Source organism: Hoplias malabaricus, chromosome 16 (genome assembly GCF_029633855.1).
Source record: "Hoplias malabaricus isolate fHopMal1 chromosome 16, fHopMal1.hap1, whole genome shotgun sequence".
Taxonomy (NCBI): Eukaryota; Metazoa; Chordata; class Actinopteri; order Characiformes; family Erythrinidae; genus Hoplias; species Hoplias malabaricus.
This window is the reverse complement of record NC_089815.1, coordinates 24,816,980-24,841,364: the sequence shown is the minus strand read 5'-3', so window position 1 is coordinate 24,841,364 and position 24,385 is coordinate 24,816,980. Positions and strand designations below refer to the sequence as shown.

Here is a 24,385-nt window from a genome sequence, read left to right as displayed (position 1 = left end):
GGTCCTGACTATTGCAGGACGGTGAAAGGGGCTAACAAGCATCCACACCGTGCATCTGTATTGTCAGTGAATGTGAAAAGTAAAATGTGAGACTTTTATTTATTTATATACTAGAGAGGCAGGCAGTGTATATATCCAATGTTTACAAAGAAGGCTCCTCAAAGGTTCTTTATTAAAGGTAGCGGTACTGTTTAGAACCATGAATTCTTTATAAACACTGTGAACAATGATTCTTTGCATAGTAAAATGGTTCCTCAGATTTACAAAGAATGTGTGGTATGGTTCTATACAGCACCAAAACATTTATCTTCTAAGGTAACAGAATAACTCATTTTGGTGCTACATAGGACGGTTCTCTAAAAGGTTCACGGAATCAAACAAACACATTCTCTCTGAGGAACCATTTCACAAATGTAGGGCCTTCTGGTTTTTTAGGGGTAACCGTCATTACACTCCAGTCCAGAGAAGGCGCTCTTATTGTTTTCCCTATGAACAGACAACACCGTAGAAGGAGGCTCAAACTCTAATAACCATTCAACTGTTCTCTGTCTGAAATAACAATTTCTGAAAGCGTGTTGTTTATATTCTCTCTCAGAAAAGTGTGGATTAAGTGTAGTTTATTAAATGCGCTATATTTGTCCCGCTCGGTTTTGTTCACTTAAAAGTTCGCGCTTTGTTTGGACGAACTGACGTTACCTCAGCAGCCAGTTAGCTATCACTAGCTAGGAGCACTGGCATTGAGGGAATAACTACACGGTAGAATAAATATATGTATACACAATTGAAACGTCCATGAATTAATCATGGAGGTTGTGTATGTGTGTGAATGGGAGAAGAGACCGAAAAGTAACCATTGCCCGTCTATCCTGCTGGTGTGCGCCTGGTCGTGTAGAAACCTCATTGCCTTCACTACAGACCTGAAAAATGAAGAAGAGGATAAAGGTAAATGTTTTCTTGTGGATGTTCTCTTTTTTTTAAAAAAAGGTAGCAGTAAATATTTAATGTAACATTACACACTGGCTAATGAAAAACGAAATCACAGTATTATTCTACAGTCATGGTCCATTTGATCAGCTCCACTGAATATATAGTCCATCTGTTGTTCTGTATACTTTATTAAACCTCTTTAGCGCGCTCTTCTTCAGTGTTCAGGTCCGCCACAGGACCACTACAGAGTAAATATTTACTGGGGGGTGATTGTGTGTTAGTGTGTGTTGCACTGCAATGATTGGATCAGACACAGCAGTGCTGCTTGAGTTTTCACACACCTTACTGTTACTACTGGACTGAGAATAGTCTACGAACCAAAACCATTCAGCCAAATTTTTGTTTTCGAGGTGTCCTTTGGCCACAGGTGAAGGACTTGAGGATAACTGAGCTACATTCTATGACTTTTCATCTACAAGGTTGACCAACAAGGTGTGTGTATCAAATAGAGTGGACAATGAGCTCCAGCAGCACTGCCATGTCGGATCCACTCATAGCAGTGCAACACACCACCATCACGTCAGTGCCAGCGGAGGGACTAGTGTCTTTAATAGGAGAGCTACAAAGTGCCTATATGGCCAGTGAGTTGATTAAACAGACAGTGGGTGTAGAATATCAGTCCATGCTATGTATACAATTTTTTTTGTTTGTTTTTACAGATCTCAGTCATATGATTCACATCATTGACACTGAACATCCTTGGGATGTCTATTCCATCAACTCTGGTCACACAGAAGTCATCTCATGTTTGGAATGGGATCAGTCTGGTGAGTACGCCTGGTCTATCCAAATTTCTATTATATGCTTTTTTTTGCTGGGACAAAACAAACACATTTAAACAGCCCAGCTCTAAGACATCAGATATTTCAAGCATGTGGCATACTTTCATGCGTATCTATTCAGTATTTAGAATGGCAATACTAAACGTAAGACATGGCTAACCTATCTATCAGATTACAAGCCTGTATTCAGACAAAAATAATGCAGTGATTTTTGCCTTCATTAGAGGCTATTATAACTGATTGTTGATTTTTCACGGAATTTGTGTATGTGGCTAGGTTCTAGACTGCTCTCTGCTGATGGGGATGGACAGATTAAGTGCTGGGCAATGACAGAGCACTTGGTGAACAGCTGGGAAAGCACTCACAGCAGTTCTGTTGATGGAGATCCCATTGTGACACTATCTTGGTTGCATAATGGGGTCAAGCTTGCTTTGCATGTGGAGAAGGTAAAAGAAAAATAATATTTTTAAAGCATTAAATGTAGTATTTCAACCAGAATATTCCTTGCTGCCAGAGGCGACATTTCATAGTACCATTGTGAAATTAAATTAAACATTTGACATGTTATTTTTTTAATTTCTGTTCTTGTTGCACTGTAGTCTGGCTCCACCAACTTTGGTGAGAAGTTCTCCCGAGTGAAATTCTCTCCATCGCTCACTCTGTTCGGCGGAAAGCCCATGGAGGGCTGGCTTGCTGTGACAGTGAGTGGCCTGGTGACCGTTTCTCTGCTGAAGCCTAACGGCGCTCTACTGTCAGCCAGCGAAAGCCTTTGCAGGCTGCGTGGACGTGTGGCTCAGGCGGATATTGCTTTCACCAGTGGTGGAAACATTGTGGTGGCTGCAACAGATGGAAGTAGCTCTTCCCCTGTGCAGTTCTACAAAGTATGTGTAAGCGTGGTGAACGAGAAGTGTCGAATTGATACAGAGCTGCTGCCATCGCTTTTCATGCGCTGCACCACTGACCCACTTCGGAGGGACAAGTACCCAGCTGTTACACATCTCAAATTCCTCACACGGGAGAACTCTGAGCAGGTAAGATAATGGTGCTTCACATGTCATGGTAGAGGTGGACCTAGGTATTTAGACACTGGAGTTATTTACTGAAAATCATTTTATTTTAACACACAGGATAGGTCTTTTTACAATTTATGGCTTTTTCAGTAAATGTATCGCTGTTCTAATCTGCCACAGTTACTGCTTAATCGTGATTTTGTCTGTTTTATAATGCCATTTGTTTCTAAAGGTGTTGCTCTGCGCATCCAGTCAGATGGGCAGCATAGTAGAGTGCTGGTCTTTACGAAAGGAGGGACTTCCAGTAAATAACATATTTCAGCATCGTTCACCTGTTGGTAAGTAATATTTCTAAAACTTGTTTGAATTTGCCTGGGAATGCTACAATATGTATGACAGTCTTTTTTATTACCCTGCTACGAATTTATATACTATTCATTCATTCATTCATTATCTGTAACCACTTATCCAGTTCACGTTTGTGGTGAATCCAGAGCCTACCTGGAATCATTGAGCGCAAGGCAGGAAAACAACCTGGAGGGGGCGCCAGTCCTTCACAGGGCATCACAGACACACACACATTCACTTACGCACTCACACCTACAGACACTTTTGAGTCACCAATCCACTTACTAACGTGTGTTTTTGGACTGTGGGAGGAAACCCACGCGGACACGGGGAGAACACACCAACTCCTCACAGACAGTCACCCAGAGCGGGAATCGAACCCACAACCTCCAGGTCCCTGAAGCTGTGTGACTGCGACACTACCTGCTGCACCACCGTGCTGCCCAATTTATATATACTAGACTTTGTCATTTGATTTTGCCTTGCGTTTGCAGTGGGTGAGAAGCAGCCAATGATTCTGAAGTGGCGAATCCTTTCAGCCACTAATGATCTAGACCGTGTTTCTGCAATAGCACTTCCTAAACTGCCCATCTCCATCTCCAACACTGACCTTAAAGTCGCCTCTGACACAAAGTTTTGTCCAGGGCTTGGTAAGCATCTGTTTTTATATAAAATAGTTATATCGCAAATGACTTCTATTATAAATATTCAGATTTTAATATATGATTTCGTTTCTGCACAGGTTTGGCATTGGCTTTCCACGATGGCAGTATTCATATACTGCACCGTCTGTCTCTCCACACCATGGGGATGTTTTACGGGACCTCTGGCTCCTCTCAGCGAGTGGGGGAAGAGCCAGCCATCAAACGGCAGAGAGCTGGAGGCCCGACCGTCCACTTCAAAGCCCTTCAGTTCTCATGGACGTCTCTGGCTCTGGTTGGTGTGGACAACCACGGAAAGGTGCATATGTCAAAGTTTCTATTAAACTGTAAAGAAGAATATGAGAAACTAACTAAAATATAAACTCAGTTTCTTTCTCTTGTGTCTTGTTTGTGAGAAATACATTAGATTTACACAGTTCAATTACATTCAAAAGATTAGTGTGACTAAACCTTAACTGTTTCTGACCTTAGCTGCACATGATCCGAGTGTCCCCCTCCATGGGGCAGATACTGGACATGAACACACTCCTGCGCCACCTGCTCTTTCTGCTGGAGTACTGTATGGTGACAGGTTATGACTGGTGGGACGTGCTGCTGCATGTGCAGCCGGGTATGGTCCATAATTTGGTGGAGAAACTCCATGAGGAATACATGAGACAGAATCAAACTCTCCAACAAGTATGTGTACATATTCTTATTCTTCTTACTATTATTATTAATGTTATTAGTCAATAATTTATATATTATAAAAGAAATTAAACTAAGTTAAGTGTTTTTCTGAAATTCATACTATAATTTTGAATGGTCGTCTACTTTAATGTTAGAATTACAAAGCAGCATTGTTGAGCGACTACATGATTTCTGATTGTTGGTTTTGTTTGGAAGGTGTTAGCTACCCGCATTGTGGCTGTAAAGGCCTCTCTGTGTAAGCTGTCCACTGCCACAGCGGCCCGTGCGTGTGATTTCCATGCCAAACTGCTTCTCATTGCCATCAGCTCCACACTCAAATCTCTGCTCAGGCCCCATGTCCTCAACACACCAGACAAAAGTCCGGGAGACCGACTGGCAGAGATCTGTACCAAGAACACAGACACTGGTAATAAACTCTGCTAAAACTTACATGGGTGAAAGAGCTTATTCCTGATATCACTTCTACATACACAGATATAATTCTATTAACAGTGAGATTAAGTCAGTTCTAGACTAAAATGAACTGGTAGAAGTCGATCTATACAGTATAATTTATGGCCAAAGACCTACACTTAATAAACTATAGTCGAGAACAGATAGCATAATATTTTATGATCTTAGGTTCTGTATTGTTATTGTTTGTTTCTTTGATGCCTTGGCAAAAGCAATCACAGTCGGTTACTTCTGTGAAACATTCACCCTTGTATCTCACATCTCTTTATTTTGACCAGACATAGACAAGGTGATGATTAACCTAAAGACAGAGGAGTTTGTTCTGGATGGGCCTCCTCTCCAGTCTCTTCAGCAGCTCATTCAGTGGGTGGGCGACTTTGTCCTGTACCTGCTTGCCAACTTGCCAAACCAGGTCAGTATTGTTTTGATTCTAGTATACATAAATGTTATACACAATTTATAGAAAAAAATAGAATGAAAATTTAGCAGCATATGGGTTTTTTTGTTTTTGCTTTAATATGTGGTTCCCGCTTTTATTTTGCCCCTTATTTTTAACTAATTCCAGAGTTTTGAATTATAGTGAAACTTACCGATGTTTATATATTGCTGATTGAGACTAATGTTTACTCCATTACTCCTTTGCATAACAGGGCTCTATAGTGCGCCCAGGCTTTGGCTTCCTGCGAGACGGGTCCTCCCTGGGCATGCTGAGGGAGATGATGGTGATGATCCGCATCTGGGGCCTGCTGAAACCTGGCTGCCTTCCCATCTACACAGCCACCTCTGACAACCAGGACAGCATGTCTCTGCTTTTCCGCCTCCTCACCAAGCTTTGGCTCTGCTGTGAGTTTGCTGCTCTACACGCCTTAAAAACACCATCTGCTGGAGCTACAGTCCTTTAGCTATTTTTAAGTACCAGAACGAAAAATGAAAGAATCAGGCACAAATGTATCTGAAACTACTTGTACGGTGCTTGTTTGTATAATACGGTAAATATCTTCTGTTTTAACTCCCATGTACATTCTGCAGCCCGCGATGAGAGCCACCTTCAGGATCCGGATGAGACGCTGATGGACGAATGCTGCCTGTTGCCCAGTCAGTTGCTCGTACCGACCATGGACTGGCTGCCCATTAATGACGGTGTCATCACCAAAATCCAGAGCAAACACCAGCTGCGGCTGCAGTTTGGAAAGCCCTACTCTCTGCCTGGACTCAACCCCAACTCGCAGATGGAGATTTTCTCCAGGTAAATACCACGTACATTGCATTTTTTTGAGAAATATTCATTTTAAAACAGAAATGTATAATTTAACTCAGTGAGATATAAACCAACTTCAGTGTCTTTTCTGAGGTCTCAGTTCAGTTGCTGCAATGATTACTTGCATTTAGATGCAATGGTTTTCATTTAATATAGAGCACATTTTGGGCTCAACAATGGCTCAGCTGTTTAGCTTCTTAGTTCTATTCCTCAGCTGTCCAAAGCCTGGCAATCCTATTCCCATCCTCTGTGGGTGGAAATGACGGCCCCCTATCCACATATCACTGTCCGTGGTTTTAGCTAGCACAGGAGTCTGTCAGCTGATGTGACAGATCTGGACACTTTGCGTTCCCCTCACTAACTCACTAAGTTGTGAGTGGAGTAGCATCAATGGCTTGAAAAAAAGTGGTAGGCTGGTCTCATATGCATCAGATGAAAACCATGTTTGCCTCCACTCTTCTGAGACTGGTGACTGGTGTATGATTGGAGAAATTAACTGATGGAGTGGAATTGAAAACATCTAAAAACTGGGGCAGAAAATTCGCCTAAAACAGGGATAAATTAAGAGCTACAAATTTATCTTAGTTATTGTGCACATTTTGCCTCATGTACATATTATCACATCCCATATATTTCTATGGATGAAATATGCTTTACTGGGATACAGTCTTGGTGTTTTGTGGATAACCACATCTACTGCATGATTGGCTTTAGCCTTGTTAGAGGCAGAGAGCCGAAAGTCACACATAACTGGGCATGGATAACATACTATAAATGACCGCTGGCTGTAATTAAATCATGACTGATGTGATCAGTGTAGAATTTGTTTGCTGGATGAACTGTGTTAAATTACATTTCTACCTCATGTATGTGCTGCTGGGATGATAAAGCTTCTAGAGAAAGTCATTGGGGAGTTTTTATTGGCTGTGTTCTTTGTTTACTGTGCAAAGCCACATAATATAACCTCAAATGCTGCTTTGAGAAAGCAAATGTCTGTGTAATCCTATAAGTACAGTTTAGTGTTTAATTTACTGCGGTAACTGAACGGTCTTTAAACAACAGTCGTTCCAACAAAATGTCAGACACCGTCTAAATATTTACTCAGCTTAAATAATAAATGTCAGTGAGTTTAAACTGTCCTCTCCATGAAGATTGTGGTGATTATGGTCTAACGTCAGCTTTAAATGTGCGAATGTCAGAAATGCTGTGCACCAGTCGCACCTTCATTTTGTAAATGACACCCTGTCTGTCTGTCTGTCTGTCTCTGTCACAGTCCACACTAGAGCTCTGTGCCTCTGGCGACTTGGAGGAATGAAAAACAACCAGAATATTTCTGAACAAACCCGACCCTCCCTGAGTCGAGCCACTTTCTAGGACTGCTGTCTTTACAGGGTTTATCTCTATTATAGAAGCTATTTTTTTCTGTCATTAAATGAGAATGTTATCTTTTCAGGAGTCCAGCATCTCAGAGGATGGACAACCTACGCTGTTTACACATGGGCATCTGTCCAACTGAGGACAGCAAGGCCTGCACCAGGTACAAACACACATCATTAAGTAGTAGTGTTGGTCATTTTGAAATGTGGAGTAGGCATTTAATGTTACGTACATTTCTTTTTGTTATACCCTTAAGTTTTTTTTCCAAACCTTACTTAAACATTATTATTTTTCCCTTTCACTCCAAATGTAGTAATTCAGCCGAGATATGTTTAGCAAATGTTCCAGTAACAAACCTAATGTGGCTAATAGGAGTCTAATATTTCAGTTACAACATATAGTTCACCAGACTTTAATAAACTTCCATATGTGTTTTCTGACATATAGGGGTTGGACAATGAAACTGAAACACCTGGTTGTAGACCACAATAATTTATTAGTATGGTGTAGGGCCTCCTTTTGTGGCCAATACAGCGTCAATTCGTCTTGGGAATGACATATACAAGTCCTGCACAGTGGTCAGAGGGATTTGAAGCCATTCTTCTTGCAGGATAGTGGCCAGGTCTCTACGTGATGCTGGTGGAGGAAAACGTTTCCTGACTCGCTCCTCCAAAACACCCCAAAGTGGTTCAATAATATTTAGATCTGGTGACTGTGCAGGCCATGGGAGATGTTCAACTTCACTTTCATGTTCATCAAACCAATCTTTCACCAGTCTTGCTGTGTGTATTGGTGCATTGTCGTCCTGATACACGACACCGCCTTCAGGATACAATGTTTGAACCATTGGATGCACATGGTCTTCCAGAATGGTTCGGTAGTCCTTGGCAGTGACAAGCTCATCTAGCACAAGTATTGGGCCAAGGGAATGTCATGATACGGCAGCCCAAACCATCACTGATCCACCCCCATGCTTCACTCTGGGCATGCAACAGTCTGGGTGATACTCTCCCGGATGTGGGGAACACAGTAAAGGTGGACTCATCAGAGAACAATACATGTTTCACATTGTCAACAGCCCAAGATTTGCGCTCCTTGCACCACTGAAACCGATGTTTGTCATTGGCATAAGTCACCAAAGGTTTGGCTATAGCAGCCCGGCCGTGTATACTGACCCTGTGGAGCTCCCGACGGACAGTTCTGGTGGAAACAATCCGGGTCAGCACCCGAACATCCCTTTCAGACAGCTTCCTCTTGCATCCACAGTTAAACCTGTTGGATGAGTTCGTCCTTCTTGGTGGTATGCTGACATTACCCTGGATACCGTGGCTCTTTATACATCACAAAGACCAGCAAAACCTGCACCAACAATTTGTCCTCTTTTGAACTCTAGTATGTCACCCATAATGTTGTGTGCATTACAATATTTTAAGCAAAACTGTGCTCTTACCCTGTACTAACTGAACCTTCACACTCTGCTTTTACTGGTGCAATGTGCAGTTAATGAAGATTGGCCACCAGGCTGCTCCAATTTAGCCATGAAACCTCCCACACTAAAATGACAGGTGTTTCATTGTCCAACCCCTGTATATCCATGTGTTAGGGAGGGTCAAATGATAAAAAAGAATCATGCTTAATTGCCTTATCTTATACTTTATGTAGATAAATGCAATAAATGTGTGGTTTTTGGCTCATATTTAATGCATTTTAGTACCTTTAGCTATAGATATAAGAAGGGAGGGACCAAATAAGCTTTATCCGATGTCTCTGGTGCCGACTAGGCTTCATTTCTCTTGTAACTATGGATAGTTCAAAGACACAAACTACAACAAATGCATTACCAGTGTTAGAAAAATAAGTGCCATTAAAACAACAGCATAAATGTGTTAACTTTGACACATGAGCTTTGCCTACGCTTTTGATCACTCTCATAGAGGACTGCTCGTACAACGGTGTCTAAAACCACTTAAGCAAGTATATTTGAGATGACAGCTCAGCATGGTTTGAGGCATGTGTATGGTGATTTAAGTGTACAGTTTACACACTGCTAATTTGTTTACTTAAGGCTCCATTACTTGCTGAGCTGCATTTGCCTTGTAGAGCTTATTGATATAGACATTTGCACACCAAATATAACTGCTCCCTTTAGTTACTGTATTGTGTATATAACTTTAACTTTCCCTACTCCACAAATGCCTCGAGTATAACTGTATTCCCTTTGTCCTTCAGGTGCGGCTGTGTTACGATGCTGCGCTCTCCAAACAAGACCAATGCAATGAAGCAGTGGGAACAACGCTGGATTAAAAACTGTTTATGTGGAGGTCTCTGGAGAAAAATACCCAGCAATTTCTCATGAATCTTTCCAAACTGGCAATAAGACGTTTTGATGGACTGATGATGACAAGATCATACAGCGGATTATGTTCAAAGGGTGTGTCTGTCCAGCTCTATTGTCCTGCTTCAGTGAAACGCAGGACCAATATGTTCCAGATCAAAGAGACTGACGTTAGCTATAACTGTGAACATGCACGACACGGTTTAGATCCACAACAGACTGATGGTGTTATCACTTTTCTTCACACTGCCCACTTCAAACTCCAATTAAGCATTGAAATGAAAAGTTTATCCCTTACCTACAAACAATGAATACATGTTTTAACTGTAATGTAAATAATGTTGTTTTTCATTTCTTCTTTTGTAGTACGGTAGCTTGCAATAAACTCCAAAGCAGATTTGTCCATAATCAAAATCCCACTTTCTATATTCTTTTGTGGAAACTGTTAACGTGTCACGTGAGTCTTTAAATACTGAACCTAAATCGTCTCTTGCTGGTAGGTTGGTGTTATGCCACAGAGAGGTGCAAGATCTTGTGTTGTAAAAAAAAAAAGAACTGAAAAAAGAGACACCTTAACAGCTTTTTTGAAAGCATTACATTGCGATACCAAGAGTGATATAGAGTTGACCAGCTGTCATCTGTAACATCTAGTGATTTTTGTTTTAGGAAACAGGCAGTCTGGAGTTGTGAGGATGTCTGATTCCCATCACCATCACTGAAGAATTACTGTCTGCTTGTTACTCTGGAATTGAGCAATATATATCAAACCAGTCATTCATTATCTGTAAGCGCTTATCTAGTTCAGGGTCGCGGTGGGTCCAGAGCCTACCTGGAATCATTGGGCGCAAGGTGGGAATACACCCTGGAGGGGGCGCCAGTCCTTCACAGGACAACACACACATTCACTCACACCTACGGACAATCCACCTACCAATGTGTGTTTTTGGACTGTGGGAGGAAACCGGAGCACCCGGAGGAAACCCACGTGGACACAGGGAGAACACACCAACTCCTCACAGAGAATCACCCGGAGCGGGAATCAAACCCACAACCTCCAGGTCCCTGGAGCTGTGTGACTGCGACACTACCTGCTGCGCCACTGTGCCGCCCTAGATCGCACCAATCTGAGAGAATTTGTTTTCATTTTTAATTATGCAGAAATATTGCTGGTGTTCCCTAGTCCTGCCAGATAATGAGTGTTTTCATTGGCCTTGCAACATGAACATGAGATAAACACTATGAAAAAGAGTGTCTGAAAAACAACACACACACACATCAGGGTCCCCTCAGTGTTCATGTTAAAGATTCATAGTGCAGTGCATTGTGAAAGCAGGAACAATGTCACAATCCAAGGGTAACTACACTCCTCAGATTTCCCATTTTCAACAGAAATGTTAATGAATGAAAATAGAATAGAAATGTGAGTTGGTGAATTATTAGTGTTACTCTAATAATTATAAATAATGTCTAGGCCTTTTGTGTACCGTATGTATACTTGCAGCTTTAACAAAGAGTTTGTTTGTCCTAATTCGTGAAGTTGACCTTTGAGAAAGATTCAACGTACAAAAGGCCTGATAATGGCCATGCCATGGGATGGAAATCAGCTGGCACACATCCTATTTTCTTTAAAGTTCAAATCTTCAGGTAGAGGAGTCATGCTGTGTGCACGTTCACACTACAGAGAGAAATAAATCAGAATCTGAGCTTTCTGGGTGCTACTCTGTTGTCTCTTTTCCTCAAGGCAGGAATACACCCTGGAGGGGGCGCCAGTCCTTCAAAGGGCAACACACACACACACACCTACAGAGACATTTGAGTCGCCAATCCACCTACCAACGTGTGTTTTTGGACTCCCATGCGGACACAGGAAGAACACACCAACTCCTCACAGACAGTCACCCAGAGCGGGACTCGAACCCACAACCTCCAGGTCCCTGGAGCTGTGTGACTGAGACACTGCTACTTTATCAGAGTAATGATAAATATAATCAATATGCCAGTTATAACTCTGCTTCCTCAACAACAAAATAAAAGGTTTTTTTTTCAGAATTCTTAGACTGCATTCATTACAAAACAAGTACACAAACAACATCAGTGACACATTAAATTATTAACAAGGACAGTAGATGAAATGTCAAAAATGGTGGCCATGTGGGGAGCTGGCAGAAGCAGGTTACCAACAAGCCTTTGATTTGCCAAAGAGGATGACGTTGCCTTAGTAAGACCTAGTTTTCAACCCTTGCACATAGGGATTATGTACGCTAACTTAAATATATCTAAACTTTATGGCAAACACTCCTCACACACTGCTGAGGTAGTATTCATTCTAAGAGGTCTGGTCATTTTCTGAAATTTTCCATTAGTACCATACTTTGGACATTCATATTGAAGTTCTTAAATATTCATTCATTCATTCATTATCTGTAACCCTTATCCAGTTCAGCGTCGCGGTGGGTCCAGAGCCTACCTGGAATCATTGGGCGCAAGGCGGAAACACACCCTGGAGGGGGCGCCAGTCCTTCACAGGGTGACACACACACATTCACTCACACCTATGGACACTTTTGAATCGCCAATCCACCTACCAACGTGTGTTTTTGGACTGTGGGAGGAAACCGGAGCACCCGGAAGAAACCCACGCAGACACAGGGAGAACACACCACACTTCTCACAGACAGTCACCCAGAGCAGGAATCGAACCCCCAACTTCTAGGCCCCTGGAGCTATGTGACTGCGAGACTACCTGCTGCACCACCGTGCCGCCTTAAATACAATCAGACAGTATAAATTCATCTATCTTTAAAGAATTTTATTTTGTGTAATAATTATGTCTATTCATTCATTGTCTGTTACTATTTATCCAGTTCAGGGTCGCGGTGGGTCCGGAGCCTACCCGGAATCACTGGGCACAAGGCGGGAACACACCCTGGAGGAGGGGGGCAACAATATCTTCGTAGGGTAAAAATGTCTAGCGTTTATTTAATATTTACCCACAAATAGAAAACTTCACTCCACCACTGTGTATCATAATATCATAATACAATGTAAGTGGTGCCACTATTGTCAGGCCTTTCAAAAATATATAAATGTAAAAATAAATAAAAAATAAAAAGTTTGTGGAAATCTGCTCATGGCAAAGGTGTGGTAAGGAGCTCTATTACTTTAGAGAACTTAATCTCTTGTCGACGCTTGACGTTGAGCATGAGGGACAACAGGCTGTGTCTGTGTCCACATTTATGCTTTGATTTTTCACTGAAAATATATAGATGGGGTATCCACAACTGAACATCTGAACCCACAGAGAATGGACCATAGGCGCTAGGGGAATTCACTATTCAAGACATGTAGTCTAGTGTATCTACAAAACTGTCCAAATGGTTCAAGGAACATATAAACAACCTAATTAGCATATCAGTTTTAGAACTAACCAATTTATTCGCCTCAGAAAGCCAACTTCATGTTCCAGAGAGCTTTTTTTAACGAGAGTAAGTCCTGGAAAGATGAGCAATAATGAATAACAAACAGAATGGAGCAGTGGGTCACACCGCAAGCTGAGGCAGAGCTGACAGTGGCTTCGTGTGTGTACAGAGAAAACCGAGCTGTTTCTCCCACCCTCGTCGCCCACACACTTCCACACCGAAGACCACTGTCCTTCTCTCTTTCTGACGCTTTATTTCCGTCTGACTGTAACTGCTGGGGTCGTGTATTTACCGAGGAAACAGAGGTGCGGTGTGTCGTCCCCCCTCCTCCTCCTCGGTGAGAGAAACACTCGAACTGTTTCCCCTCCGCCTCAGCGCCTCAGCTCAGGAGCCGCTTCGTGCTTCGTGAGAGAAACGTGAGCAGAAAGAGGAATGAAAGCCGAGAGCTCTGCAGTGTAACCCGCTGAAGGAGAAACGGCTTTGGACACCCGAACCGGAACGCTGAGGTTCTGTGGAGAAAACCGCGTCGATTTTTTTCTGAAGTAGTACTGTTTTTTTCTTCTGTGAGGTGAGTAAACCTCGGTTACCTGTCTGCCCCGAACCGTTAACGGTAGCGCTGCTGTGGTGAAGGGAGCAGCACTGTCGCAGTGAGGTTACAGTGGGCGAGAGACTAGACTTTTGGGCAACGTTCTGTCATTTAACGGAGCTTCTAATGTCTGTTTACGTCGCTTATTCCACCTTTTTTCGCAGTGTGAACTAATTCATAGTCACTTCTCTTTCACGGTGTCTAATTACTGCTGTATACCGTTCTGCAGCAGCAGCAGCGTCCAATAATAACTGCCACCAGTCAGTCATGGCAGATTTGTGAGAATTCAATGATTTACCAGTCAATCAGTAACGGATTTGCTCATATCCTAGCACTCAACTTACAGATGTAGTGTGTGTATATGGGACCCATCCTATCTATCTATCTATCTATCTATCTATCTATCTATCTATCTATCTATCTGTAAGGACACAATCATCCAAAAAACATTCTTCCATCAAGATCATTAATAGCTTCTACACTTCAAGAAAATCTTTGGAACATTGCTGTGAGGATTTGATGGCACCCGGCCAGAAGGACATTAATGAGGTCATGGATTCTGAGTCACAAACACCACTCCACTTTATCCTGAAGATATCTGTTGGTGATCCATCGCACCAGAAAACCTAGGTCCCTTGCTCCAATGCCCAGTGCTGGGAGGCTGTATACCTTTGTAGCTGGTGCTTGGCTTTGAGCTTGTCGCTGTCTGTACAGCAGCTCCAGACCATTTCATTTATTATATGCTGGAGAGTGTACAGATAAATCTGTGTGTGTGTGTGTGTGTCTACATGATGACCTCAAAGTAGCTACCTGTCTAACAATCAGTATTATATATAATATTATAACTAATATACTAAGAATATATATATCATTGATTTATTTATTCTCATCGGCTCCATTGTCAGTCTATAGCAGATCAATCATCCAGCTTATAGGTGTTTTATCACAGCCCTGATACGGAAGTGAGTTATGAAACATTGGTAAGCAGAAGCTAAATGCCATTAGCAGTGTTTTGCCGTATGTAAAGTGCCTGTTAACCTTACACTAATCTCACAGAGAGCACTGGGAACAGCATGTACCTAGACCGATCATTCTGAAAACATCCTTTTTGCACAAGGTCCATTTTAGGCTCGTTTCAACTGAGAGCAGCCTCCTGTGGGCTTACCCCATTTCATTAAATTGCTCTTTATTGGAAGCCCTTGGAAGTGTCACAACGGATGTGTGACCACAGACATTGGTCTGTTTGAGGAGCAGGGGCAGCAGCTCAGTGCCTACAGACATACATACACACACACACACACACACACACACACACACAGACTCTCAATATTCCTTCATTGCCTGGAAGGCATATGTGCCTCCTCAAGATAAACAAAGCTTGTCTTCATGAAAAACAAGCACCCTGTTAAGTTTAGCCAAGTCTCACTTACTCCCACTTGAAAGTTGAATGTGTGTCTTCAGGCGAGGAGTTTCGCATGGCCACTGCTGGTTTAGCACAGGCCAGTATCAGCCATTTTCCTTTAAAATGCGCATGAAGGTTTGGGTCTGACCAATGCGAAAGTTTCATGAGTGAAACTTACGCAGAGCTGATAGTTATCATAGCTGTGAATGTAATATGTTTCTTATTACACATCATTTCTCTTTATAGAAACGATACCAATCCTACAATCAGCACAAATAAGCAAAGCACCTGGCTCTGGAACAGTGGAACTGGGTTCTCTGGAGTGGTGTTCTCCTTTGAGATGAGCTGGAGTGGGTGTTGTGATGCAGAACTAATGTAACATCGATACCTAACCTTACTAATGCTCTTTTTTCATGGTCGAATGCCAAGAAATCCTCACAGAAAGCTACATTCGTCTAGTCTTAACATTTCCCAATAGAGCAGCATTTACTACTGCAGCAGAGGGTAAAAAACTGCCCATTATTACCCTTAATTTCAAAGTAAATTTTAATGAGGGCAGAGAGGTGGTGCTATACATAGTGCTGCTACCAACCAGCTCCAGGGTCTCGGGTACTGGGGTTGCTCCCTGTGTGCTCACCCTGTGTCTGTGTCTTCTGTGTGCTCAAGTTTCCTCCTGTAGTCCACAAACATGTATTAGGAGGTGGGTTGGCTGTTAGTGTGAGCGTGCGAGTGACTGGGTGATGTTTGATGCCCTGTGATGGACTGGCACCCAGGGTGTTGTGGCCAGTGATTCCAGGTGTTCTTTGGACTGAGCGTGGCCCTGACCAGGGTGAAGCAGTTACAATAGTGAATGTTAATGAGCAAGTGTTCACTTGACCATTTGACCATGTAGTGTACCTTGAAGACAATTACCCAGGAGGCAAAGATAGGGGCCAAGTTTGGTTTCCCATCTGTTTACAAATAAATGTCAATTATCTCAAAAGGTACATTTATTTTTAGACTTGCGTAAAGCAACACTAGGTAGTATTTTTACCTTAAAATTACAGTTTTAAAATCATTGTGACGCTTCACTGCTCTGTAATAAAGAGAATAAAGCCTCTGTTGTAGCTACTCTGGGTTCAGCACTGCAGAAACTGCACAATGTAACCTTTGTAGGAGGGTAGGAAACCACCCCCCTCCCCACTTTATTTCAGGACAGTGCTGTAAAATGAATTACAGTCAACTGTAGGGGGAGCCCAGGAGCAAAAATACCAAATATTTCCTAGTGTTGCTTTAACTGGAGTGTTTATGTGGACATCCATTTTCACACACGTTACAGTGTTGGAAATTTCAAGCTCAGATTATTCCCATCCCAATTTAATCCAGATTTTCTCAAGGCTGTCTCCAGACGTCCTCAAGACGAGGACATATCTGGCCCGCAAGACCTATTCCAACCAAGATAATATTCCGTATTCACTCTCAGCTTGTACAGTAGGTGTGTGAGGTAACTGCCAGTCTAGTGTTCTAGGGCTCTTTTCATTGTAGATCTGTTTAGTTAAATGAGAAATAAGTCACTATGTATTGGTAATTGATATCAATTATTTGTACCAATACCAATAAATCCATGGGTGTTCAATGCTGGACAATATTATGGGCTGCTGGTATATCCACAGGACCCTACTCTCCTTGAGAGTCTTCAGTAAGAAATCGTTTGATTTCTTTTCCTCTGGCACTTACAGTTTTTCTCTGGAACTCTGTCATTACTTACACTGGCATCAGAGATCATTATTTTCTCATTTTCCAATCTTCCACCATCTCAGAGCGGAGGATTTTTTAGACTGGAAATAGTACTGCCTCTGTTTTTTTTCCCCCGTCTCTTACTGCATGAGATTTGAAAGGATTATTCTGCCTATTGAAATGGAGGGGAACTGAAGAGGGCTTTATCTGTATGCGTCTCTGTAAGGGGACATGTCCGTTGAGCAGCTTGTATAATATTAATTATCAACTCATCTCATTTCTCTTCAGGTCCGTGTGGTTTTTTTGGAGGAGCCATAATGATGCCCACACGAGAAAAGATCAAGAAGAAACCCCCCAAAGACAGTTTAACATTATTACCCTGCTTCTATTTTGTAGAGGTGAGCTCCATCGTGTATTGCCTTTGGGTGCTGTGTAACGATTTGTGATTAGTCATTTTTCCCCTCTAATTACACTGTGGTTTGGCAGCAGGTTTTCCGCAGCCATTCAAAGACAAATCTGTGATTTGAGGCATAATGAGCCTGGCATTCCACCTACTAGAGCTGTAACAATATTACTATGTATTACTTTCTGATAGCTTTGTAATTAGGTTGTGAATACACCGCTGCAATCTTGTTTCCCTTCTGACCTCCAGCTGCCCATCGTGGCCTCCTCCATGGTATCCCTGTACTTCCTGGAGTTGACGGACGTGTTGCAGCCAGCTCAGGTGGGCTTCCGTTGCCATGACCGCTCCCTCAGTATGCCCTATGTGGAGAGTGGAGAGGAGCTCATCCCACTGCTGATGCTGCTGAGTCTGGCCTTCGCAGGTCCTGCTGCTTCCGTGAGTACAATCACATGCTCAAGTATGTCAAGGATAATAGAAGGCTGAGTGTTTGTGTTTTTTAGAGCCTGACTGATATGAAGACTTCACAAAGAATACGAGTTACTGAAAATTGTGTCTGGTACGGGTGGCACGGTGGTAGTGTTGCAGTCACATAGCTCCAGGGACCTGGAGGTTGTGGGTTCGAGTCCTGCTCCGGGTGACTGTCTGTGAGGAGTTGGTGTGTTCTCCCTGTGTCTGCGTGGGTTTCCTCCGGGTGCTCAGGTTTTTCCCACAGTCCAAAAACACATGTTGGTAGGTTGATTGGCTACTCAAAAGTGTCCGTAGGTGTGTGTTTGTGTGTGTGTCTTTGAAGGAGTGGTGCCCCCTCCAGGGTGTATTCCTGCCTTGCGCCCAATGATTCCAGATAAGCTCTGGACCCACCGTGACCCTGAATTGAATAAGCGCTCACAGATAATGGATGGATGGATGTAGAGTTAACTGCAGCTAGGGAGCTCTGCACCCACCGCAAAAAAAGTAGAACAGTAGCTTTTGAGTGTCATCTGAATATATTTTGAAGTATGTCAAAATTCAACATTTCCATCCAGGTGATTTTAGCGAGTACAGACAGAGCCTGTGTTTGAGGCCAATTACCCCAATCCCAGAAGAAAGATCTTGTGCAGTAGTAAGTGGTTTGGATGTTCTGCCTGAGTGAGTGTCTTGTGTGTAGATCATGATCGGAGAGGGCATTGTGTACTGCATGCAGTCCAGACTGAAGATCCGACCTGGCAACGAAGGCAGCATTAATGCTGGCGGCTGTAACTTTAACTCCTTTCTACGCAGGACTGTGAGATTTGTTGGTAGGTACCAGTATTTCACCTCCTACGAAATTAAAGGCGGTTCATGCTGCGACTGCATTACGATGCCTGCTTCTTTCCCAAACCAAACTAAAATATGAGAGATGTGAGATATTTAAGCTTTTATCTGAGCACGTTTCTCATCAGTATTAATCACGAAGGAAATGTGTCTCTTTACAGATCATTGGTCACTAAAATTCTGTCAGATCTGTGTCAATTTTTAGAAAAAGCACTGAGAAAGCAATGAAATCAGTACAGTACTGACATAATAAGTGTTTTTTTTTTCTTGTAGCTCACATTTGGAATTGGACATGTTGTTTTTCTTTGGTCAGTGCTTTTCTGTGGAATGTGTGTGACACCTGTCGACTGGATTCACACCTGAATTCCCTCACAGATTTTTAGAGATGTAGTGTATATGGCCACTGCTGAAGCTTTCTTTGCTGTGGCTGTTTGAAATAGAGCTTGTCAGTAATTCATTGGGTCGTTTTACTTATATACCCCCATCACAATTTCATGTCCTCTAAATGTGCTTGTTTGATACCAAGCTCATTCTTTATTGATCTCGCTCACTCTCATCTCCTCAGGCGTTCATGTGTTTGGTCTCTGTGCCACGGCGCTGGTCACTGATGTCATCCAAATTGCCACTGGCTACCACACGCCCTTCTTCCTGACTGTGTGCAAACCCAATTATACCCTCCCTGGAGTCTCCTGTGAGAAAAACCCTTACATCACTAAAGACATCTGCTCCGGCCAAGACCAGCACGCCATTCTCTCCGCCAGGTAATCCCACGTCCCCCCAGGACATGGCAGGGGATCAAGATAATAGCTGATAACTGCTAAAAAAAAAAAAAGCCTCAGTCAAGGAGGATTTTGAATTAGTCTGTATTTCTTTTTTGATTTCTTTATCTCCTTTGCCTTACCCTTAATGCTCATATTCAAATCTGTGTTTATTTGCGGCAGAAAAGATCTCGTTTCCATGGTTTTGACTTACTCTAGAAATTTGCTTTCCTTTGTGGCAGGAAAACCTTTCCCTCCCAGCATGCAACTCTTTCTTCCTTTGCTGCTGTTTATATTTCAGTAAGTCTCTTCGTCCCAGTGTGAATGTGCGTTTGTTGGGTGTCAAGAGCAAAGCTAGCTATGTTTACCCATGCCCCACTTTTAGCACAGTTTGTCTGGATAGCAAAGAGTGCCTAGAAAAAACAAACCATGTTAGCCAAGGCTTAATTTGCAATCTGACTCTTGTACATGTTTAAATTCACACTCATATTAACACTCATAAATTTGAGTATAGTCTTGAGCTTGGATTACATCAGTTCAGGGAGTTATTGTTGCATGCTCATTTCTGGTGTTCAGCAAAGAAAGGGAAATGAATTCTGGATACTTTCAAAGTACCTGGCAGATTCAGGAAATGTCCTGTTGTGCAGAACAGTAGATAAGGCAGTCACCTCTCATTATCAGCCCCAGTCTGTCCTTATGAAATTATCAGGAGTTGCCAGGCTGATAGATAGCAATTGGTGCAAGCTGCTCTGGACCATCTGCTGCATTCTCTGTTCTAGATGTACTTCAACTCCACTATCTCAGACAGCACAAAGCTGTTGAAACCTGTGCTGGTGTTCGCCTTCGCTATCGCAGCCGCCTTAACGGGCCTGACTCAGATCACCCAGTACCGCAGCCACCCCATTGACGTCTATGTGGGCTTCTGCATTGGCGCCGGTATCGCTGCCTACCTGGTGAGCCATTGTTTCTCCTTTGTCACAGATTATCCTTTATTCAACCTCACAACTGAAATATATTCATGATTCCCCTTGCCAAAATTAACAAGGGATTCCCTGATTATGCCCAGTCGTAATGTTACCGTTCACTTGTTACTGCAATATGCAGTGTACCTCCCTTTTCTTAGATGCTTTTCCTAATTGGGGAAGACGTCTCTCTTCCTCTTCTTGATCTTTTTTTTCCCCTCTCTGACAGAGACTATAATGTCAGGCTGTAGACTCATTCTTGTCAGTGAGGCTCCTGCTTCCTTTGCTTCCACTCATATCTTCCACTCATATCATATCTATGATTTCCCATGTCATCCCATCTCTTTACTCTGCCTTGCTATTGCACGAGTCAGCAAAACAGGAAGCCTGCCGAACATCGGTTTCCAAACTCAGATTGGGTACTATGTCTTTGAATGCTTGTTCAAGTGCATCCTACAACTTGTATAAGGGCTGTGTAATGGACAAGGCACTGATCCATGTGGTCAGGTAGAAATCTAATTAACACAATATACCCCTCATCTCACCAGATTTGAAAATCCATGACAAACCTTGTTAGATAAACCATCACTCACTTGAATCTTTTTGAAATTTTCTCAGGCGTTCCACGCTGTTGCTAACTTCAAACCAGCAGAGGACGCTGTTCCCCTACCTCCCCCGCCTCCTCCTAAGGACGCGTTAAGAGCTCTGGCCCAGCGAGGTCACGATTCAGTGTACAACAAAGGCCATGCCTCTGAGAGCAATGAGGAGATCACATCACCAGCCTCCTTGGACGGACTGAACCGGCCCTTGCAGAGGGAGAAGGCATCCTTGGGCAGCTTGAAACGTGCCAGCGTAGACGTCGAGCTCCTTGCACCACGCAGCCCTATGGGCAAGGAGACTATGGTGACCTTCAGCAACACTTTACCACGGGCCACCGCGGGCCCTGAGGAGCCCGTAAGGCGTCTTGTGACGGTGCCTGTACCTGTACCTATAGACCCCATGCGCTCGCAACAACTGGTCTCTGAGTGGAAGCAGAAGTCCATGGAGATGCGTAGTGCCAGTCTGCAAAGTGAAGAGGGTAGTAAGGAAAGTTCAGAGATGGATGATGACACTACGGAAGAGGAACGTGCACCATCCCCTTTGTACACCACCACTGTACCACAGCCTAGTAGGCAGTCCAATCCGCAAGCTGGGGCGAGGGTTGTGATGTCCCCTAGACCACCAGTACAGCCCTGTGCCCCTCCACCCGTGTCACCCAAGAGTGCCAGTACCCGTGCCAAGTGGTTGTCAATCACAGAGAAGAGTGGTGCCAGTGTCCCAGCTGCCATGAGAGCAGGGAACCAACCTCGCATCATGCAAGTCATTGCTATGTCCAAGCAGCAGGGTCTCCTCTCTGGGTCGGCCAAATCCTCAGAGGCCTCATCGTCCTCTGCTACATCCTCTCTTGCAGGCACAGAGTCTCCACCCTACCGCCCCCCGTCTGAACGGGACAGCTGTTCTGGCATTGTCACGGTAGATGCTCATGCACCCCATCACCCCGTAGTCCACATGGTGTCAAACCCTGCTAACCCCTGGGAGCGGAGAGGAACTTCTAATGGGAACATGGCTCCTGAGTCTTATGAACTCAATGACCTGAATCGCGAGAGCTCCAGGGGATATCGTCAGATCAAGAACAGCTCGCCATGTTCTTTCACCAGTGAGCCTGACCACGAGTCTCCTCACCCTCCTCAGCCTCCCCAGCTGCTCCTCCTGGATCAGGCTGTGGAAGGACGCAGCCTTCGGCGCAAAACCCCCTTGGTGCTCGTGGATCACCAGAACCAGAACGAGCAGGAGAACTTTTACAAAAAGCTGCAAAGTGGCCGGCGTTTCAAAGAGTGACGGGCAACAGCCAAATGCATGAACGCAGATGCAGGGTGGACAGATCTCGCTATGCATCACACAGAATCTCTCAGTCATTTTGTACATTTTATTAGATTTAATGACTTTGTTTTACTATTGACGGGAAATACCTGGGTGGATTCGTTAAGGAAAAGACGTATCTCGAGGCACTGTTTGAGAATAGCTGCTTCAGACAGCCTAATGAGCACAATGGTTTTCATCACACCTCCGTTAGACTGGAATGCAAACCAATCTATAGCACCAAGACTCAGTGAAGAACATCTACATTTACATATTGTATTTTCAACGTTATAAAAAGAGTACTGTAAATTATGGAAATGGCTATTTGGTATTGTGGCCTTTTCTCTGTTAATACTTGATTTGAAGCACATTTGTTTGTGCCTATGATGTCAAGTGGACTTCACGTGTTAGTGTCTTTGGTATTTATTATTATGGAAAATATTCTTATGGGGATAATACTGCTCAAAAAATCTAATTTTATTGAGTTGAATATAATTTCGAGAGCTGGATTTCTTTTGCTTACAGAAATGTTTCATATCAACATGCTAACAGAGAAGGAATTTGGTGAGCTTGCTAGTTAGCATAATGCTAACTCTGTCGTCACAGATTTTATTTATCTCTTACAATGTTAGAATTCTGGAATGTTTTGTACCTTTGGAGGGGAATGTAACTCGTTTTAAATGTGGAGCCCACATACATTTACAGTTCATACATATTGATTGACCAAAGATGGCCCAGTGGAAAAAAGCTTTGGGGTACTCTAATGGTAAGTTCTGTGTCTATGGTAAAGGCCATAGTTAAAGGGATAGCTCCTTCTCGTTGTACCAGTGTAGCATCAAGTTCCACATGTCAGAAAGAGCTACCTTTACCCACAAGTAAGGAATATCAGTTTACAAAATAATAATAATAATAAGCATTATACCAAGCAGAGGTTTAGTTTTATTGTTGTTTTGAATGAAGGATTGAATTTTTCTAAGCACTTAAAAAGCACAGGAAAGTGCCTCTAGTGGCAGGTTGGTTACAGCAATAGGGGGGTTTTAATAAGAGAGTTTAAACAACTGAATTTTTTTATGATATTTGCAGTCTCCATGTCTTGCTTTTGTTCGCTGGTGTAAGAAAGCCTGCGGCTCATGCTCTTGTGCCGGTTGACTACTGCATGTTATGTAAGTGGTTGTCAAGTTGGAAGTTCAGCCTTGTCACAGTGATGAATTAAAAAGTTGTTAAGAGTAACTGTGATTGTATTGTGTGAGAAAAATACAGCACACTGAGGCTATGATATAACTTTAAATGAAGATTCAGATTCTGAAGCCTCTCAGGAAACCTCCATCTTGTCCCCCCCTCAATGATATGATTGGTTTCTAGAGTGACAGTTGTGACACAGAAATAACAAACATCTAATAGCCCTTAAATATGTTTTTTAAATATGGAGTAATTGCAGTCATCAGTGGTTTCACATTGGTCACTGGAAACGTGTTGAAAAGAGGCCAGATTGTTTTCTCTGTGTCGCTGCTCAGGGCATGAAATGTACACTTGGGATTATTAGTGTGAGAAAAGCCTCGGGCTCAGCAGTGTGGCAGTGACCACTGGAGGACCAAATGCATGCACTCAGCCCTGGAGTAAAGTCCTGACAGAGCTTTTAAATGCAAATGGCCATGCCAGCTAGCCACAAAATAGCAAGATACACAAGCACAAACATTCATGCATGGATTTCATCATGTTGCCCACAAGAGTACTCACACTGTAATATGCAACTTCTGGTAAACTTGACTCTGCCCTGTGGAATATGAAAATAAAGACCTTAATGTGATCATTTACAGTGATACTGCAGTTTCCCCCTCACCTCAGCCATAGCACATTAAATGTAATTAGTTCTGCTCTGAAATAAACAACTAGACGCTAGTCAACGAGTGCCTCTGTTAACTACCAGAACAGGTTCGTGGAGTTATTGTTCACCTCCAAGTGTGTTGAGGTTCAGTGCTGAACTGGGGAGAAAGACATTAATTGAGAAGACATATTATACCCTTTTTCCTCAAGTGAACACAGTTCTG

General features: G+C 43.0%; 2 protein-coding genes across 2 annotated transcripts; both read left to right on the top strand.

Annotated features, from left to right (window-relative positions):
* The first annotated feature begins 449 nt into the window (after positions 1-449).
* On the top strand, positions 450-10,302 carry med16 (mediator complex subunit 16). Its single transcript, XM_066647636.1, has 14 exons — positions 450-942; positions 1,647-1,754; positions 2,046-2,215; positions 2,369-2,800; positions 3,012-3,117; positions 3,622-3,777; positions 3,870-4,087; positions 4,261-4,467; positions 4,675-4,885; positions 5,211-5,344; positions 5,583-5,775; positions 5,962-6,178; positions 7,644-7,727; positions 9,797-10,302. Exons 1-14 carry the CDS (start codon positions 804-806, stop codon positions 9,921-9,923), a joined length of 2,502 nt encoding a protein of 833 aa, XP_066503733.1. The 5' UTR covers positions 450-803; the 3' UTR covers positions 9,924-10,302.
* Positions 10,303-13,468: 3,166 nt separating this feature from the next.
* plppr3b (phospholipid phosphatase related 3b) lies at positions 13,469-24,109 on the top strand. The gene is made up of 8 exons (XM_066647592.1): positions 13,469-13,889; positions 17,314-17,423; positions 17,678-17,863; positions 18,573-18,702; positions 19,284-19,479; positions 19,719-19,776; positions 20,256-20,429; positions 21,057-24,109. The coding sequence occupies exons 2-8, from the start codon at positions 17,343-17,345 to the stop codon at positions 22,314-22,316; spliced, it is 2,085 nt and encodes a 694-aa protein (XP_066503689.1). The 5' UTR covers positions 13,469-13,889; positions 17,314-17,342; the 3' UTR covers positions 22,317-24,109.
* The last annotated feature ends 276 nt before the right edge of the window (positions 24,110-24,385 follow it).

What these genes read in the sequence shown, in the direction of transcription:
- med16 (XM_066647636.1), top strand. Translation starts at nt 804, where the DNA reads ATGGAGGTTGTGTATGTGTGTGAATGGGAGAAGAGACCGAAAAGTAAC. An exon ending in AAATGAAGAAGAGGATAAAG is followed by an intron (nt 943 to 1,646) that starts GTAAATGTTTTC and finishes TTGTTTTTACAG; the next exon opens with ATCTCAGTCATATGATTCAC. An exon ending in AAAGTTTTGTCCAGGGCTTG is followed by an intron (nt 3,778 to 3,869) that starts GTAAGCATCTGT and finishes GTTTCTGCACAG; the next exon opens with GTTTGGCATTGGCTTTCCAC.
- plppr3b (XM_066647592.1), top strand. Translation starts at nt 17,343, where the DNA reads ATGATGCCCACACGAGAAAAGATCAAGAAGAAACCCCCCAAAGACAGT. An exon ending in CCTGCTTCTATTTTGTAGAG is followed by an intron (nt 17,424 to 17,677) that starts GTGAGCTCCATC and finishes TCTGACCTCCAG; the next exon opens with CTGCCCATCGTGGCCTCCTC. An exon ending in CAGGACTGTGAGATTTGTTG is followed by an intron (nt 18,703 to 19,283) that starts GTAGGTACCAGT and finishes TCATCTCCTCAG; the next exon opens with GCGTTCATGTGTTTGGTCTC.